This window comes from Aythya ferina (genome assembly GCF_964211825.1).
Source record: "Aythya ferina genome assembly, chromosome: 4".
NCBI classification, from domain to species: domain Eukaryota; kingdom Metazoa; phylum Chordata; class Aves; order Anseriformes; family Anatidae; genus Aythya; species Aythya ferina.
In genome coordinates, this window is record NC_140300.1 from 9,920,956 (window position 1) to 9,940,448 (window position 19,493).

Below are 19,493 nucleotides of genomic sequence, written 5' to 3' on the forward strand. Positions count from 1 at the left end.
GTATTTACACCAATTACACCACTCTGTCCTGAAGTAAATATTTTGATAAGTGCAGGGGAACCTTCCCATTTACACTGCCATAGCCAAGTTCAGGATCTGCTCTTTCATGCTTCACCTCAGCTTTGTATGTGTGTGCCTGTGTCTTCATACATTACCTCCCATATTTAGGACCACACTTTAACCAAAGGAGCACTTGGGTTGAATAACTCTACAGCTGCTCTTGTAGAGTTGGACTAGCTTTAACAAAAAGGATTGAAATGCAGACAAGATGTTAGGCTAACTCTTCCACAGGTGTAAAATATGTTGTTGGTTGACTTCAGGGGAGATACTGTCCTGGATACTATCTGGAATCAGGAGCTCTGGGTGGCCAGCTAGACTCACAATTTTTGTTTTGATGGAAGTAGAGCTTCCATCACAGGGCTGAGAGAGTCGTCCTGGTGCACCCTCTTCTCTTCCAACCTATTTTCCCATGATTTAGAAAATTCCCGTACAAACAGATACACTACTCCGGTCCAGCTCAATTTCATTTGGCCTGATTTATTTGGACGTGCCCTTGTTTTGCTTCAAAAGTTTTTTCCTTTGTTCCGGCTGTCCTTTCATTTTAGACGTAATCCAAAAACCCATAGCAAATTCCTCTGTGGAGGATCATCCTTCGTGTCATTTGAAAGAGAAAATGCATAATCCCGGTTATTTCTGTTGAAATGCGAAGCATGCAGGGCGGTAATCCGGGCAGAGGCAGAGCTGCAGCCTTCCCTCCCCAGTGCAAAGGCACAGCTCCATCTTGTGGGCATTCAGCCCATCTTCTTCCTCACCATACAACTTCACACGTGCCTGAACCCACCACCATGGGACAAGTTACTCTGGTGGAGAAGGTTCAGCACAGTGGTTTGCTCTCCTTTTTAAAAAAGCTGGGTAAGTATAGCTGCTCTGGAGCTTAAAACAAGAACAACGTGAATAGTTTGGATAAAGACCGTTTTAGATTCATAGGTGGTATTAAAACCACTGTGCATCGAACCAGAATGGTTAAGGTAACCAAGCCGACGCCTAACACAACAAAGCACGGCTTATCTGGCAGTCATTAACAGCAGCTTCTTATGTGGCCTGCCTAGATTACTGCGCAAACAGCCCTTGCCAAAATGGAGGGACCTGTTTTCTCGCTCACGGCCATAGGATGTACCACTGTGCCTGTTCTGAGGAATTCACGGGAAGGGACTGCCAGATGAGTAAGTATCTTCTTACACGAGTGTTACAACATGAAATACGAGCAGTAAGTAGAGCTCATTAAAGTTTGCTTAATGAAAAGGTAGTGTTGTTGTGATGGGAGAGACCACTGCAGCATGGATGTTTGTGTAGGCGGATTTCCAAATGGTTATGACAGACAATCCATTAGTGACAGGACAGCTGAAAATAGCTTGATTATACAGTTGTAAATCCAAGCATGCTCTGAGCCAGTGAGATATTAAGTTATGGGAAACACAAAGAGCCTCTTCCCCTCCCTTTGCTGTTTTTAAGATTTAAATATCACTTACATGTTTGGAGAAGACTAATAATACCATCTAGTAGGTAGGGCAGGGAGACATGAAAAAGCAGCAGCATTTCAGGTGACGCCTTACTGCTTGTGCATATGCAGACACGGGGCCATTTCAGCTTCTCCTATGATGTCAGCCTTCCACCTGTACAGCTTCTCCACCTTCAGGGGAGTCATTTCCAAAGGTGGAGGAGATTCAAGCCGAAGAACTTTGCTTGGGTCATTTCTCCAGTTTTGTGGTGGTGTCACTCCCAATTTACTGCATGTCAAGGGAGGAATTTGGCTTTTACAAGGGCTTTCAGGTACACTTGCTGTTGTTTAATAAAGGCTTTTTCCTGAAGCTCTAGACTGTCTCCCACCATAAGCAAGGATGCCCTTTTCAGTGTTGGTGCTCCACCATCTCCAGCGCAACCCATTGCCTGTGACTGACACCATAAAGTGTGACAGACACAGCAATACATCACTGATTTTATTTTTTGTATTTGCTGACTGAACTTTTGGGAGGGCTGAAATGATGCTGCCATGTTAACTGAGCTTTAGGAGAAAGCCACCTCTGCCTTGAGGTCCTTAGAGCTGTGGCTTAGCGCAGCCACACCTTGGAGGCTGGCTTCTTTGAGAAGCACCAGCTGTCAACAAACATACATCAATTCAACAAGAAAAAAAGGGAGAAAGGGTATGTGGTGCCGCCTCCTGCAAGAAATAACCTCAGAAAGCCTGTGATGTTTTTTAAACTGTGTTTTAGGGAAATGTTTTGACAACAGTCTCTATGAGTACTTTGATGTGGGCATGACCTGGTCAAGAGTCCAACAAGGAGCTGTGGAGCAGTGCACATGTGTGGATGGCGAGATTGAGTGCCAGAGTATCAAACATGAACGTAAGCACACTTTTTTATTGCAGCTCTTGACCAGCATGGGGGATAAATGATAGTAAGGGTATCAGGGTCTGAGTGGTGTTACCAGAGCCAGGCTGCTATTGCAGCTCACGTGCCCTCCCCAAGAGGGCCGTATCCTCCCATGTGTGAGCAGTAATGCTGACCCAGGGAATCACTTTAGTGTGTCCATCTTTATTAAATGAATTAAGCTGAATTTTAGTGACAAGCCTTAGTGCTGTCCTTGACGGAGATTCAATCCTGAACTGCAGTGCGTAGGAATATGCAGCAGATGATACAGTAGAAGTGCTGAAATTTCTGACTTTTCTCTCTTCCAAAGCTGTAACGTGCCTGAGAGACACACCCTCCTCTACTCTTTCCCCGCACACCTACAATTACTTGAAGTTACTGTTTCCTCTGAGATTTCTTCCCAAGCCTATCCCAGTGTGTTAACTACTTGCCTCCAGGATCCCATTGCCCTGCATCGAACCCAGAGTCCCCATGACTTTAGGCTCAACATACTCATTTCCAACCAGGGTGATGCTTAAGTTGTGAAGCCTCCACCTTGTTTTGGGCTCCCAGGTGCCAGACAGAGTTATCCAACTAGCTGCAGGGCATGTGCTCCAGGTTGTCACCTATCTGATGAAGCCATCATGGCACCTCCCTTTTGAAAGGATAGATGGTGGGAAGCAAAAGTATGCCTTACCTCTGTGTGTATGCTCCAGTATGGCTATTGTGTTATTCAGTCTGGCTGACTGGATCCACCCCCCTAGACTACCAAATAACTTAGAGTACCAAGTAAGCTTCACAGAAGCCCTTTGAAGTAACTAGGTGCTTTTATTTCCACCTTACAGAAGTGGAAATTGACATATGGAGAGAGTTGGTGGCTTTCTAGGACAATGGGAGTCCTTGGGAGAGCTTGTAAATTTAATAGGACTTCATATTTCCTCGTTGGACACCCTAAATATTTGGCTGAGCTTCCTGCTAGATACCTCATTACAAATTTCAACACAGCTCTGTGGCAAACTTGGAATTGGCAGAACCCTCTGTACAGAACAAAATGCTAATGCCAACATCATCACCACTGGTAATAACAATCACCACCCCCTTTTATCTATTGTTCATTAATAATATTTTTCAATAGCTATGCTGACATTATCCAATACAAGTGAAAGCAATGAGACAGACCTCAGTGGGCAGAAATCAGCGTAGTTTCTTTTTCTTCAATTCATATCAGGTGTAGGTCTGAGATGAGTAAAAAGGAAAATCTTCCTCAAAATATATATGCAGGAAGAAGATGTACTAAATTAAGGTAAAATGGACGGATTCTCTTGAATTGCTTGTATCTTTGATTTAATCTTTGTCTTCTGCTTGTAGGTTGTGTTCGTGATCCTTGCATGAATGGTGGAGAATGTAAAATGATTACCTCCAGTAGGGAAATCGTATGTGATTGCAAAAGAAATTTTGTAGGAAAGTATTGCAATATTGGTAAGTATAACAATGTTCTGGCGGGCAGGGAAGTTGGAATTTTCATGTATGTATTAAGCGTAGGGATTTTTTACCTCTTTGTTGTATTTTACCTTTGCAGACATTTCTTGTAATAACAGAACAGTAATGTAGAACTTCACAAACAATTTTTAATGTATTCCTCCAGTGTAGAACGTGACACACTCTTCTTCACTGAAACACTGCTTCTAAAAATATTTGTTCATGTCCTTAACTTTATGGAAAATTAAACACAGAAGTTTTAATCTAATTACTCATGTCCATAAAACTAAGTGCATGTGCCCATTTTGTAGGGTCAGAGTCACAGAGCTGTTACCCAATACAAATGCTTCCCCATGGATTCAAGCATCTTTTGCTGTCCCCTCATGAAATAAGGAGTTGTGCTCTAACAAAAGCTAGCAGCTGGCTATATTTGGTAGCACGAGGTTGTTGTGAGATGTAGACAGAGATAAATGTACACCCTTTGTTTGGATTATTTTGTACTTCAAATTAATATCACATTTAGCTCTGTACAGCTTACCTAAAAAATTCTTACTTGTACTGGTGGGTCAGGGAAGAGAAATCTGCCCTTTGGTGTCTGTGTGCTAGCTCTCTGCTGCTTCTTATTTGTTGCTGCATTGTTTTTGGTATAACTTCACTGCAGAATATTTAACATTTCTCACTGCAAGGGTTACATCTCTTTGTAAAGCTCACCTGAACACTAAATCTTAAGTTGTATCAGTGGCTGCTTTTTAAATACCAAAGATATTAGGCATAATTTATAATAGACCTGCACTCATACCAGCCTGTGATTCCAACTGACTCATTGGCTGTGGCTTTCAGTACATAAACCCCAAGACTTTGATCTAGATTTCATCAAAATCGAAGATAAGGCTTCTGGAAGATATGGTGGGCACCTATTTGGTCTGATTGAGTGCTTGAGTTAAAAAATAAACAAAAAATGAGAGCACTAATATATAAGTTGGTATCTGGTAATCTTCTCTGTTATTCTGGGGGTTAACAAATTGTGCAGCCATCTATTCAAACTGGAAAAAATCTACTTGGGAGACTGGCAGTACAGCTAGAATAACAGATATCAGGAAAGAATTGGCAAATTGAATGGTTTATGAACTGGTCCTGAACCTTCATTTACCAGATACCTGATTAATCATGTGAAACAAGTTTGTGACTCTTGGAAGTAGCTCACTGTAGCTCTGTTTTTGTCCTTCTATTGCCCCAGTGAGATTTTTCCTGGGCTTTGCTGCTCCATGGATTTGGGTGGCAGGACTGCATGTATACAGTGCATTTGCAACCTAATATCCTGGGGAGGACTGCACACTGCTTCACATGAAAACACTTTCCAAATTCCTATTTAGTTATCAACTTCCCATGCCCAGAGCTGCAATGCTGTATGTAAACATCCGCCAAGCATGTCTGGGATTGGGAATGTCAGGATGGCAGTGTTGTAGCTGTAATACTGGTTTTCTGTTAGACTGGCTCAGAACAAGAAATAAGCAGGTGCTCTTGATTACTTGAAAATAATAAAAGCAAACATTTGGTTTGCTAAACAAATGGCTTTAGATGCTTACAATCCATCTGCATTCAGCTGCCTAACACCCCCACACAAAACGGGTACTGAAGGATTGTGTTTATGTGTCAAGGGCTTACAAAGAAGTACAAAAATGAAAAAAAAAAAAAGAAGCCTCTTTGCCAGGATTTAGGCATTCTAAATTAATGCAAATAAATTAGTTCTGGAGTCTACTGACCTGATAGTGCCACCACTCAAATGCAATGGTATTTTGGTGAAAGCACAGGGAGTTTGTGATCTCACAGCACATGGAACAGATTTCTAAATATGTGTTGGATTAATTTATTCTTCAAACCTTCAATTTGTTGCTGTGAGCACAGCTGGCTTGTTTTTTTTTTTTTTTTTTTTTTTTTTTTTTTTTACAGTCTTGTAGTTTCCTTTGTCTCACAGGACTGAGTTGGGAGGTTGGTTACACTTTAATCTCAGTAGCCTCTGGTTATAATGCTCGATTTAGAGAAAGTTGCAGTGTCCCCATCCCAGTGTCTATAAAATTTACTTTATTCTAAATTGTTCATTTGTGGAGGCAACTTTAAACCCAAGTTGTGATGTAAAGATGCCTTAAAAAAAAGGAAGGAAGGAAAGAATGAAGGAAAACAAAAACAAAACTATTTAATGGACGATAAGTACCCCCAAATGTTATTGGGCTGTGATGTGATTGAGATCTCTGTGATCTGCCCTTGACTTCTACAAAAAATAACCAATCTTCATGTATTTCTAATAGAAAATCAGCTAATTTGTCTTAACATCATACTCACAAATATAAATAAATGCAGTGTTATCCGGGGTGAGATCACAAATCTGAGTACTGTTGTGCCTTGAGTACTGGTAAAGTAGAGGATAATTGAGGAGTAGCGCTACTAGCAGGAAATTACAGAGAAATACTTCTGGTCTGAGGAATTTCTCAGCAGACCACTGGATGTTCATATTTGATAGACCTTTACTTGTTTTCCACTGAATTTGTCTGAACTTTATAGAACTTTATGATTTCACCTTTCAGAGCATGCCATGACAAGAAGTTCCAGAATTTAAATAGATGTGAAGAGAAACAGTATTTTCTATTGTTAGCTTAAAACCTACTCCCTGATAATTTCATTTCCCCCCACTTTGTACTGTGAGTAACAGAATAATTGTAACTTTGCAGATACCTATTTATCTGTCCATTGATGGTCTCTTTTTCAGACTATGGGGTCTTGATCACAGCTTAAAATCATTTTTGACAATTTTTATCATTTTCTTGCAAACAATCATTACAGATATTGCCAAGCTATTCTCATAATGGCCATGCAGTTCTTGGCAAATTGTGAGATGGATTAAAAAAAACTATGGGTGGTGACAAATGTAACATAGGACATGTCTATAACAAAGGGGATCTATATACAAAAGACAGTTTCTAATATAGATTTCTATTTTTTTGGTAATAATAATTTATTTTCTAACCCCTAAAGAAGAATCCATCATTATTAAAGAAAGACCTGACATTTAAAAAATGTTCTAACACAGTTTCTGCATAAGATTTTTGGAAAGGAAAATAGATTACATCACTAAAAAGTCCCTCCCCAAACAGATGCTGTTTAAAATTATGCAGGTATACACTTTTAATTAAGCTTAATTCATAATAATTGCACTTACATATGTATTTGTAAATTAAAAAAAAAGAAACACAAACAAGATTTTGTATAAAGAGTAACTGTGTTCACTTTGGAGACAGAGCTCTTGATGAGGGAGCTCTGAATCCAAGCTTTAAGTGAAAATTCAGAATTAATTATCCAACCAAGAGTAGCAATGCTCATCTTACTGTACAGAGAAAGTCACAAAAAGGGTTCAGAGTCAGTACTTTGGCAGTAATAAAGGTGAGAAAGAAATGAAAACTAAGAGGCATGTAAGGGTGATACTTTATCTGTGGCCCAATCTGGCATAGAGAGTAGGGGAGAAGGGAGGGAATTGTGAAGATGCTGAGGGAGATGTTTAACTTGAGAAATGTTTAACTTCATTGGAGGCAATAACTCATGACAAACAGTAATGAAGATGTAATTGTAAAATTACTTTGATATTTCAAGTTTCTTTGAACCAAGAGAAGCTGTGGTAGAAATGTTCCCTGAATACTAAGGGACACAAAGAATGAGGAACAACTTGAACAGACGACAGATTAATCATTTATACTCGGCATTTATGCAGATATTAAAGGGACTTGGAAGGTGAAGGAAAGAGACATAGATTTATTTATTTATTTATTTTTAAGAAATTGGTGCCTTTAGGCTTTTGGGGTCGAAAAAGCACCATTGTATTCATACTGCAGGCCTTAGTTGAAGTGCAAGTAGGAACTGGTGTATATTTGGCTTCCTTTCTGCAATAAAAACAGTTCCTTCTGACTGTGGAGTGCTTGCTTTAGTATTGTTTTGGGGTTTGGGTTGCTAGTTAGTTTCGTGGCCTCAATGGAATTTTTAAATGTATTCTCAATTTATTGGTGAATGTTAGTGGTGTATCTTTATCCTCTAACTATTTGCCAAGCCTTTTCCTGAAACACTTCCACAAAAAGTCATCTGCAGATGACTTTGTTTTGCTGACACTGAGCAGAGAAATAGTTTGCAGTCATACGTGGATAACGGAGGTGGGTTTCGTACTACATATGCCAATGGTTTGTTAACTTTTAACTAGATTTTTGGGGTGCATTAGGTGGTACAATGGTTTTGATGGCTAGCTGGGGTTTATTTCTGTTTCTGTTATTGTGGTATTAGGATTTAGCAATAATTCAGGGTCTGTTCTTGTGGAACTATTTACAAAATTTAGGTAGCTGTGTATTAAAAAATCAGAAATAGTGTTTGCTAGTAGTTTGGTCATGGTAAAGCATGGGGTTGTTGAGGGTATTTCTGAAAACCCCTTATGTTTTCCAGTGGTGATGGTTTTTCTTTTCTTTTTCTTTTTTTCATTTCCTTTTTATTTTTTTTTCCCCTGTAGGCTATTGGTAATGGAATTAGAGGGACAACATAGCTTTAAAGCAAGTATGAGTTGGAATGCTAATTGTGGAAGGTTTATGGTTATATAAGGAGATGTGTTGGTTTATGTCAGAAGTAGGTTGAAGAATTTTAGAAAAGTAAAATGACAGAATAGATGAATATATAATTATATACAAGAAAAACTCTTGGCCACATCTTTGAGTAACTGGGGGTGTTTGAGTTAATAAAAGAAGTTGAAAAAAAAAAGAAAAAGAAAAAGACAGCAAACCCACCCTCTTAGTGGCTGTTTTACTGACATAGTGTGTTTGCAGTTTTCTGCTAAAAAAGGTACTTTCGTAAAGGAAATCTAGCTCTGGAGGCTGGAGGGAAAGTTTTAAATCTTTCCTTCTGAAGAAGATAGCAAGAAGATAATGAAAACTTTTTATGTTTACCAATGGCATTCTATAGCATCATTATGGTTTGATATGGTTTGGAGAAGTGACTAGATGGTTTGCAAGCATAAAGTTTATGGGTTCCCTAGGAGGTTGTGCAAGGTTAGGGCAAGGTTTATAAAGGCAAGGATAATGAAGAGGACGCCTAGGGTACTGTTGCAGAAAGTACTGGTGCAGTAAAGGTGGCTTGGATTTTTACCAGATTTTGAATTATTTCCAAAAAGGCTGCTGGAGCTAGTTTCATGGAGAAAAACTAGGTCTGGTAGGCTAAGATCTGAAACGGTAAATGGTAGGAGGAACTGGAAGATGAAGTACATGAACATGTCATTATCAACTGAGAACGCACCTCTGATTCACTGCACTAGGATATATAACAGGATGGTGGACAGGAGACTGGTGACAACTGTGGCTTCACAAAGCAATGTTCATTAGGCACTGTTTATGGAGATGATGAATGTGAGTGGAGATAGAGAGGATACTCTGATATCTCTGGTTTCTTTACAGAGTTAGGAATTATAATAAAGATTTTGGCTTTTATAGAGGAAAACACAAGCAAAGAAGGGAGCACCATTTGCATACAGGCTGTGTGTCAGTCATTTACAGTGGGCATAACAAATCTGGGCTACAGAGGAGAAAGCTAATGAGCTATGCTATCTGTGGTATGGTGTATTGCAAAGATTAACTTTATGAAGATCAAATGATAAGGACTAGGACTAGACAAAAACTTCTGAGGAGACAGGAGTAGGTTGGAGATCAAAAGAAAACTTTATTTTTTACAAATAAATGTATTTTTCAGATGTTGGTGGGCACTGAAATTTCTATGGTACCTTCTGTGTGCCTGCATTGGTGCCTTTTTAGTTGATTAGTCTTTGTCATAATCCTAGTATAAAATAATATCATTAATATTAGCAGCTGATAATATGAAGCATCTGCTTAGTCCTTACTCTTATGATAGGTGGTTAAGGGGGATGTAGTGAGATGCAGGAAGATGCAGACTTGTGGTAGAACTCAGAAGTTCCACTTAGAATATCCACTACAGTGTTTGCCTCTCCTATTGTTTGCTTTCTCCTACCAGGCCACTCTGCATGCTTCAGGTGCTTCAGAGAACCCCCTCTTATTGCTTGCTCTTTAATGAGCAAGTGCTCGTCTACTGGCCATCATTAAGTGCCAGAACGTCTTTTTCTGTCCAGAGTGTATAGAGTAATTTAAACCTTTATACAGAAAGACTCAATTTACTCAGAAGGTAGATTTATACATTACTTTTTATTAAAATAAAATAAAAACCCTTCAGTTTTATCTCAGCTGATTTAAGTATTTGCAAGTGCAAGATTACAAAGATAAGTTGAAAGACAAATATGTTAAACAATAAGTCCAGCTGCAGTGAATGGTGTGTGCAATCCTTAAGTTAGGATGCAACTTAAAAAGATCTTTTGTGCTATATAAATCACTGTTTTTCCAGTCCTAAATTCATTCTTGTTTCACATGGTAAGTTTCTATTAAATTTAATTCATTACAAAGGGATGCCAATTTTCCTACATTGCTGCATCATTTTTGGCTCAGAGAGATTGTTTTTGTGTTTCATAATAAGGCTGTGGTTTCAGTGGGGATTTATTTCAGTGTTAGGTGCTGTCAGACTGGAGGTTTTATTGCTATTCAACAAACTGGAAAGCTGGTTCATAATATGAACCGATTATTTGTTATAAATTTGTTATGTGTTATTTTCTGTTGTATTAAATCATAAGCCCAAATAGAAATATTGAGATCTAGGTAAATATTATAAATATGTGATAGAATTACACAGAAATATACATCCCCTTATATTTCTGTTGTGGTTTATATTCATTAATTTGCAAACTCTGAAAATGACAGTAGTTGTTATTATTCTTACTTTCGGAGACAGGGATTAGTGCATGGCAATATGAAGCAGACTGCTTGAAGCCAGGGACAGCCTAGTCCTGGGGCTGCTGCCTCTGTGCCTTAGACTTCATATTCTCTTCATGATAGTGTGAAAAAGATGGCAACTGCTTTCTGTGCCCACCTGGCACCTTCTTAGTTATTTACGGAGATTTTCAATGGAACAGGGAGGGAGAGTTTGTTCTGAAGAAGAAGCAGATTTTCTTTTGGGAGGATGATGAAGAGCAATGCCAGGTTAATACGTCCTTCATAGCTCTCAGCATGGTGTTTGCTACACTTTATCCAGCCAAGTCTGCCTTGTTGCTCTCAAAACACCCGAGAATTCTTCAGATTTTTATACAAGGAAGCGAAATGCCTATAGGAGCAATCTGTACAAATGCTGGAGACTCCTTTATGTTACACATTCATTTATCCTGGGAACTCACAGCTACCCAGGAAAGGAGACTGAGGAACCTCTAGGTGGATCAAGAAAAGACAAGCCCTTCCAATGAATCTGAGCTCATATTGAAATGAAACTTGACTGTAAAGGACTCCTTGGGAAGCAACAGTGCTGAGGCAGTATAAGCAATAAATTTATACTGAGGCATAAAACTTCATCGTTCATTGCTATTCATCTTCATTGTTAATAGATGAAACATGACATGTAAATATAAATTGATAGACGCACTAGAAAGTTTTCAGACAGGTATGAATGCCCTGTCTTGCAAACAATTTACTGTCTAGTGAGTGCCAAAGTGCTCGCTATGCCCAGCACAGGGATAGTAGTGCATGCATTTGGCTCTGGGGCTTCCTGAGACACTTACACAGTAGTGGGCATTTGCTCCTGGAAACCTCTGAGGATGTTCTCCTAATTCTACCAAGGTTTTGCTTTTCTATGATTTTCTAAAGATCTATTCTATCTGGATAATTGATATTTAAGACGCAAGAAAAGACATCTTGTAAGGGCAAGTTTAAGCAGAGAGGGGACTTCAGCCTTGTCCTCTTACCTCTCTCCCTTCCTGCCATGCGCTCACATAGAACAATACAAAAAAAAAGAAACTCATCTCACATTGTATTTGATAAAAGCATTATAGGTTGGATAAAACAAAGCATTACTGGATGAAACGGTTAGTTAAAGCTATCCTGCCCCAGGATTAGGACCATCAGAGGAAAAAAAAATATTGGCAGAATGAAACAAGATATGCATATCTGAAAGAAAAATAAAGTCAAAGCTCAAAAACATTAGGAAAATTGTGATGAGATATTTGGGAAGAAATATGAAAGTTATGTTGTTTTCAACAGAAAGACTTCCAAAAGAAACTCATAAAATATTCAGGTATGTAACTGCAGAACCTGATACAAGGTCTGGTGACAAAAAGGTCTTGTTAAATGTTTTCAGGAAGTTATCAATTAGAACTGGTTGGATAACTGCTCTTTTTGGTTGCTTTTAATTGTAAGACCTGAAACTGCTTTTTACTGGAAAACTAAAAAATCAATGAATTGGTGTGACATGCTGATAAAACATGCCACAATAACACAATAAGAATGTTTTATGTGAGTTATTTAAACCTCTTGGATTTTCAAAATATAGCAAGAAATTATTTTAGAATTTTAATGATTTTTTTTTTTTCCTGAAAATGAACAGTGATGATAGCGGTATGGGTCCGCAGAATAAATTGGATCTACATTTTCATCAAACTGAAGTTTCATCCGAAACTTCATCTGAAGCTTCAGGCCACTTCTACTCCAAGGCTGATTGGCAGTACTGCAGGAAAGTGAATGAACAAGAAAAATACGTATATTATGCCCTCCATTACTTTCTTCCACATAGGAAAATAAATACATTTCAGAGATATGGGAAGCTGCAGAAGCTATAAAGCATTCAGAAGGAATAACTCCCAGTCAGAGAAATCCATTAAGAACTGCTGAAAGCAGACCACCTACACACTGCTTCTGACGGAGGCAAAAGGAGATTTTTCAGTTCTAGTTCAAAAAAGACTATTAGAAACCAAAGATCTATAAGACTACATTCATTCCAGAACACATTTCTGAGAACTTTTTTCCTGAATTATAGGTATAAAATGTATTAGACTTTGCGTATACTTCTTAGTGGCTTTAGATACATAATGAGATGTGATGGGGGTGCCATGGTGGTAATGTAAGCCAGTAATGCAAGAAAACAGCAGCTCTGTTAATTTAGATGCTTCTCCACAAGATGTGAGATTAAATTACTTTACTCCTGTGCCAAAAATACCCCTTAGAAAACCAAAACCAAAGAAAAAGTGTCTGAGAGATATTACTGTTCCTCTCAACAAGTGCAATATGTAATCCAAACTTCTTAGAGGAGGAAACATGAGGGATGATTTAGAAAGGGGCCAAATTCTTCCAGTTATAATTTTCTGGCAGCTTTAGCAATGACTGGCAGACATGCAGATACATAGATGCATTGGATTTTAAGCCTGACAAGGTTGAGCGCAACTTGTAAACACCATCTGCAAGATGTCCAAACCATTGGTGTTGGAGAATATGGCCCCAGTTCTGCACTGAAACAAAATCTTGTTTCATCCTCATAAAAGCAGGCAACTCTAAATCATTTCTGAATGTAGTAAATACACCACAAATAAAAACAGCACCTGGCATTTCCTTGGATAAATGGAAGATTTTTGCATGCAGCATGATGGTAGTATTTTCATGACACTGTTTCAGGCAAATAAAGCAGCTTAACTTGCAACTTGCCCGGAAAATAAACGGCAGGTTGCCAAGAAATGGTACTATTGCTAACAATGCAAATGGAAGACAAAAATCTTTCCCGTGAGCTCTGAGATTATGGCTGTTAAAAGATTTGTTTGATTGAATGTTATATTCCCCTGTTATTGAAATAAAGGGAGCTTGATTTAAGGGGTGGGTGGGAGGAGGAAACGTAGGCTCGCCATCTCAGGTGCTTTTGTTAGGCCAAGCTGGAAAGACAATTTTGCCAACTATTTCTGTGCTGACTCATGTTACATTCTTCCACCAAACTTTTTGACCTCCAGCTCCCATATTTATGCCATATGCTTGCTTGTGGTTTTGAGGTCTGTTGCTACACTGAAGGCTTGTAAGGATAATTGACATCAGCAGTTCACTGCGGCAATTCACTGTTTCGGTGCTGGTTGCGTGCGCCAGTTCACGTGTCACCTTATTCGGTCAAAATAAACAGATCTTTGGCAATAGTTGTTCACACTGTGCAGTGTGATTGATCATCCTCATAATGTGTTTTTCAACACTCAGGCAGTATTGTGATGCTATATATTTCAGCATGTTTACAAGAAGATTCCACTAGCCTTGCAGATGTCAGGGATAAGTCATACTGGCATGGCTGGGCTAAGAAACCCTCTGAGGCTTGATCACAATTAATACTCTTTGTACATTGGATGGTTTTGTGTTTCCTTTGGGATACTCTGAGCCATGTTTTGAAGTGTAGACTTTCTGCTCAGTGTAGCTATTTGTATACAAATGCATCCCCATATGCTTTTCAGCCATAGTGCTGGTACGTGCTGTTCGTAGACCTTGGCAGTACACAGGTCATAGAACAAGTACGTGTCAGACCTATCTGAAGAAATAACTCATGTTCAGGTGACAAAGGAATGGAGTTAGAATATGAAAATTCAAACTGCTGTTTTCATTTTTGTAAAATTGATATTTTTCCAATATGTGTCTACATATATATGTGTATAATATGTATGGGTTTGGTACGTATATGTATGGGCATGTACGAGGCCAAAAAAGAAATATTTTACAAAATCTTTTAAGCACTTTTAAGCACTTTCTGGCAGAGCAGGATTGTTTTCACTAATTTACAACACAGATGTCTCTATCTGAACTGGTTGACTTAAGCTCCCTTTATTTTCAATGGAGATTCAGTCAACATAGCCAAGAGCATACATCAAGACTCATCACATCTCAGAAAAGTCACCTCAAACAAGCTAGATAAGTTTGGTGCTAGAAGTGCCTGTTTCTCTTAATTGACTGAAATGGGAATCTCCAGTGATGAGCTCAGCTGTGTCTAAAATTAGACAGGATGAATCCCAGCCATATTGCTGACTTCACTGCAGATTGCTGACTAAAATCCTCCGTACACAGCAAAAATCTTAGGTCTAATTCTCTGCCTGTTTAATAGTTGTTGTGCACATGTAAAATGAGGCTAACTCACAACTCTCCTTACATGGAAGTTTTAAATGCTTTTTTAAAATAAGAGTAAAAATCCTCATTTGATATAATAAATTCCTGGGAAAGATGAAAGACACTGCAGAGTTGGGACCATTCATTCTCCTTTAGGATTTCAGATGTGAAATAAGTGTTTAACAGGTAATTAGCACTGAATCCTGACCAGTCTCCTATGCTTTGCCAGCTCCTTTCCAAATGTGCTATCGTGGCAATGGCACAGGGTACAGAGGCACCAACAACATGACTGTTTCTGGACACAGCTGCTTGCCCTGGAACTCAGACTTACTCTACCAAGAGCTTCATATCAACGGTGTTGAGGAAGCAGTACAGCTAGGCTTGGGGCCCTTCTCTTACTGCAGGTGAGGAAGGTTCTCGTTTGCCCTGTATTTCTAAACCACAAGGTGGATGTATTGTGGGAACACATTTGGAAGGGAGAAAGGACATGAATGTCAAAGCAGATGGCACCTTCTCTTGGACTGACTTAGCAGGCTGAAACAAGAGGTGTAAGTCTGCAGAAGATAGGATCTGGTGGATAGGCTAGATCAAAACTTGGGTCTGCCAAGAGAAGCTTAGACACAACCTCATGTTGGAAAATCCTGGTTCTTTTTCTCCTGCGATTTTTTTTTTTTCCAAATGAGACTATCATTCAAATGATAGTGCAAAAATTTTGAGATTGTTCATAATTATCCAAAAGGAGATAAAAATGCACTATTCAAACTGAAATGGTTAACCTATATTTCAATGTTTAAATTGTGAAATATTTAATATAAAGGAAAACATTTTTAAGAGTGAAAGGTTATTTGAAAATGAAAAAAAATCAAAGTTGCTGTACTTCAATAATGCTGAAATGAGATGTCAAAATTCTTATATTTCTTCCAAAGAGAAATTACTGCAAAGTAAAATTTTGGCATTTCAATTTTGATTGAACCATATGTATAATAAACTAAATTTCTGCTCAGGTTTTGTGTTCATCTATAATGAAAATATTTGTGGTATATAGGCTTTCTACTCAGTCATGTTATGTTCCCCTGTCTGATTTCTTCATGAGACCAATGGCTATCCATAAGTAAAATAAATGTTTCAATTTAGATAGAATTCTGGAGCTGAGCAAAAGGAAGAAACACCAAACTTTAGATGCATAGCCGTAAATTGCTGGTTGATTTCTAGGATTTTTTTTTTTTTTAATTAATTTTTTGAATGGAAGTTAGACAAGTATTTCAGGAAGATTGGAATGCACTGCACTTCCTGATCTGTTTGGTGATAAAAAGCATGTATGCATGCTCAAAGTATCTCTTCTCTATCTAAAACAGATTAATAACTAGTTCCTAAACCCTCCCTTAATCCAAATTGGCTTGCTTTCCAAGGCTTGGTCCTTATTCAAGTACTTAAGTATGAGATTTATGGTGTCCTAGCACATCATGGCAATTTATTTGGCATTTATTTTGTGCTTTGATAAATCCTGATCCCTTCAATTTGCATCATTTAAGCACAATATTCACTTGCAGATTTGAAATGCAAAGAATAAAATGGTGTAGGAGCTGATGTGTTCATGTTCTGTAGAGCTGAGAAAAAAGCTTTTCACTTTTTTTGTCAGCTTGTTATAATTTCTTGGGATATCTCTGCTGCACTATATAATCCTGCAGATATCTTCTTCTTCAAATAGTCTAATTTAGAAACACTGTTGGCGGAAGATGACTCAACCTGTGTTGCTTCTTCGGTTCTGAAAATTTGAAAGTGCTTTAATCTTTTTTTGAATAGCAGTCAGGTTAAAAAGAAAAAAAATATTGAAGAATCTTGAAATAATAGATAATGCTTTTGATAAATCCAACTGAAATTAGAATTATGATTTATCCAGAGCCCTGAATTATCTTGTCTATTTTTCTTGGCCTACTAAAGATCTTTCTGGGTCTTCAAAGTTTCACTACATTCTTGGAGGAGTAAATTGGACAACTTTCTGGTTACTTATGCAACATTGATCATTGATAAAGACAATTATGTGGCACAATGGAGAAATCCTAGTGGAATCTACCCCAAATCTGTTTAACATCAGAGTAAAAAAGGACTAAATTGACTGTGATATCTCTCTCTCCCCCCCCTTTCTTTTTGAGAAGCATAGTATTTTCTCGAGGTAGTTCTTTCATTTCCTCAGACTCTCTCCAGGGAATGTGAACTTGAGCATCTCAAATTCGTTTTTGCTAGCTATTCTTGTTATGGATTTTCTATGAATCTACCTGTGGTGGAATTTCCTTGCTTTAAAATTCATCTAAAAAAAGGAATCTCTCCCATGGGACTTAGTCCTGAAAATAACTGTGCTGATATCTGTTGAAGCACTTCAGTGTGGGCTGTATTTAAACCAAGTGAATATGCTCATGCATCCGAATACTTGTAGGCAAATTTTACAGATGTTTAGTCATGTGGCTGTATTTTAGTTCCTAAAGAACTTGATTTTTGACTAGCTTTAAACATAAAGAACCCTACTGAAAGGCTACTAACCCATTTAAGAGTTAGCAGGTGTTTCAGCACTTCATTAGATGGCTCAAACCCAAGAGTTCTGTCCTCTGCATGGTACAAGAGGAAAATGCAGAAAACGTCCAGGCAGCTTGGAACAACACTGTGGTTAATTCTTGCAATTTTTTCTCCCCATAATTAATTAGAAATCCAGATGAAGATGAGAAGCCATGGTGTTACATCATGAAGGACAACAGTTTGTCTTGGGATTATTGTAAAATTCCATCTTGTGGTATGTAGAAGTTCTCTTAAAATCCATGTCATGAATTAATGAAGAAAGGGTTATTGATACTAGAACAAGCTTTCATTATATAATTTTGAATGTCCTACTGTTCCAAGGAGTGTAGAATATTTTACTGTTTGCAGTAAATCCAATGAAAACAAGTTTATTTTGCATTTTTTTTGGAGTTGTGATACAATCTGTGATTTTTGCCCTACAATAGTGTATATAAGCAGTGTCACACTACTGCTTTCCACTGCAGTCATCCTGATATGAACAGAATTTCTGCTAGAACATGCAAGACATCAGAAATAAATGATGCTTTGTTACAAATGTGAAGTAGGCTCAGAGAGGTGAATGAGCCTCTATGAGCAAATAGAAGACATATGACACAGTATTTAATTCTGAAAACTAAAAATTCTGTTTCTCCTCTAAATTAAACAGTTGTTAATATTAAAGCTCTATCAAATTCTTGCTAATGTTCAAGCTGACCTTTAGAACAGAGATTTAATCTGAAGTCAATTTATAAAGTGGTTCTTTTATTCTCCATTTATGGTTCCAATACATTTGATTGACGACATTAATACAAACATACTAGTCCTTGCTGTTGGAATGGCGATGGCAAAGCTCCAGAATCTGAACACGATGATGTGATGTATTATGCATTGTGTTGGGCCTCCTCCATCACTAAAGGTTATATCTGTACTGGTAAATGAAACAGTGTCCAGGAATTCTTTAAGGCACAGTTAATTTACGCTAGTATGTGTGTAGCCAGACTGTTGGGAATAGGCATAACATTCAGTCTTGCAGCTCTCCCGAGGAACTGAATGAGCTTTATTTGCATGTGAACATTTAATGATAATTAAACTCCTGTAAAAGTTCTAGTCCTTAGAAATCACAAGATTTATAGTCTGATGCCATTTCCCTTTATATCTTAGAAAGCAGGGAAAGGAAGCCACCAGTTCCAGACCAGATTGATACTTTTGCAGTTGCCAGAAGACCATGTGGAAGAAGACACAAAAAAAGAAGTTTTGTGAGACCTAGGATTATTGGGGGTTCTTCATCTTTGCCTGGATCTCATCCCTGGACAGCAGCTATATATATTGGAGAGAGCTTCTGTGGTGGAACCCTTATTCAGACATGCTGGGTTGTGTCAGCAGCACACTGCTTTGCTAACAGGTAAACTCACGTGCCATTAGTGTGACAGTAGGTCTTCTCCTCATTGTCACTGTGTGCTTGTGAATCATGACAAACTTGCACTGAAACAAGTGAGAAAGAAAATGAGATTACGAAAGGCAAATATTTCACAGGGAGTTGCTGGCAATTTGAGTGCAGTTAAGCTAACAAATAGCGTGGAGTCCTGTTGTCCCACAGGCCCATATCTGGTTCGTTACAGAGTGTCAAAAATGCTAAATGACCTGACTTAAGTAACAAGGTAGTGCTGAGTGTAAGGACAGGAGGACATGGAATAGAGCTTGCACATTCAGGCATCTGCAGGGGGATAGGAGTGTTTCTCTTCTCAGTTACCTTTTTGCAAGTTTATGCCTGCTTTGAGGTGTAACAGAGATGACTACGCTCATTATTGTGTTTTGTTCAAAAAGGCTGAAACAGCCAAGTAATGATTTATTAGAGGCAATAAATTACTGTTGTTTGACACAAATAGAGTAGGCTGAGCTTTACAAAAATCCAAAGGGAAGAACTGAACTGCTGTTAAATTTTTGAAGCATATCCTTGAAGGGTGAATTGGTTGTGTATTTTTTTCCCTTTTTCTTTTCTTTTCTATTCTTTCCTTTTTTTTTTTTTTTTTTTTTTTTT

General features: G+C 38.2%; 1 protein-coding gene across 2 annotated transcripts in view; it reads left to right on the forward strand.

Annotated features, from left to right (window-relative positions):
- The window catches only part of HGFAC (HGF activator), a 42,936-nt gene that overhangs the window by 14,159 nt on the left and 9,284 nt on the right, over positions 1 to 19,493 (forward strand). For both annotated transcript variants that reach the window (XM_084517512.1, XM_084517513.1), the window contains 6 exons: positions 1,110 to 1,223; positions 2,271 to 2,402; positions 3,774 to 3,884; positions 15,135 to 15,309; positions 17,605 to 17,690; positions 18,617 to 18,857. In XM_084517512.1, the coding sequence (XP_084373638.1) occupies positions 1,110 to 1,223; positions 2,271 to 2,402; positions 3,774 to 3,884; positions 15,135 to 15,309; positions 17,605 to 17,690; positions 18,617 to 18,857 (859 nt within the window). The remainder of the gene's footprint in view (positions 1 to 1,109; positions 1,224 to 2,270; positions 2,403 to 3,773; positions 3,885 to 15,134; positions 15,310 to 17,604; positions 17,691 to 18,616; positions 18,858 to 19,493) is intronic.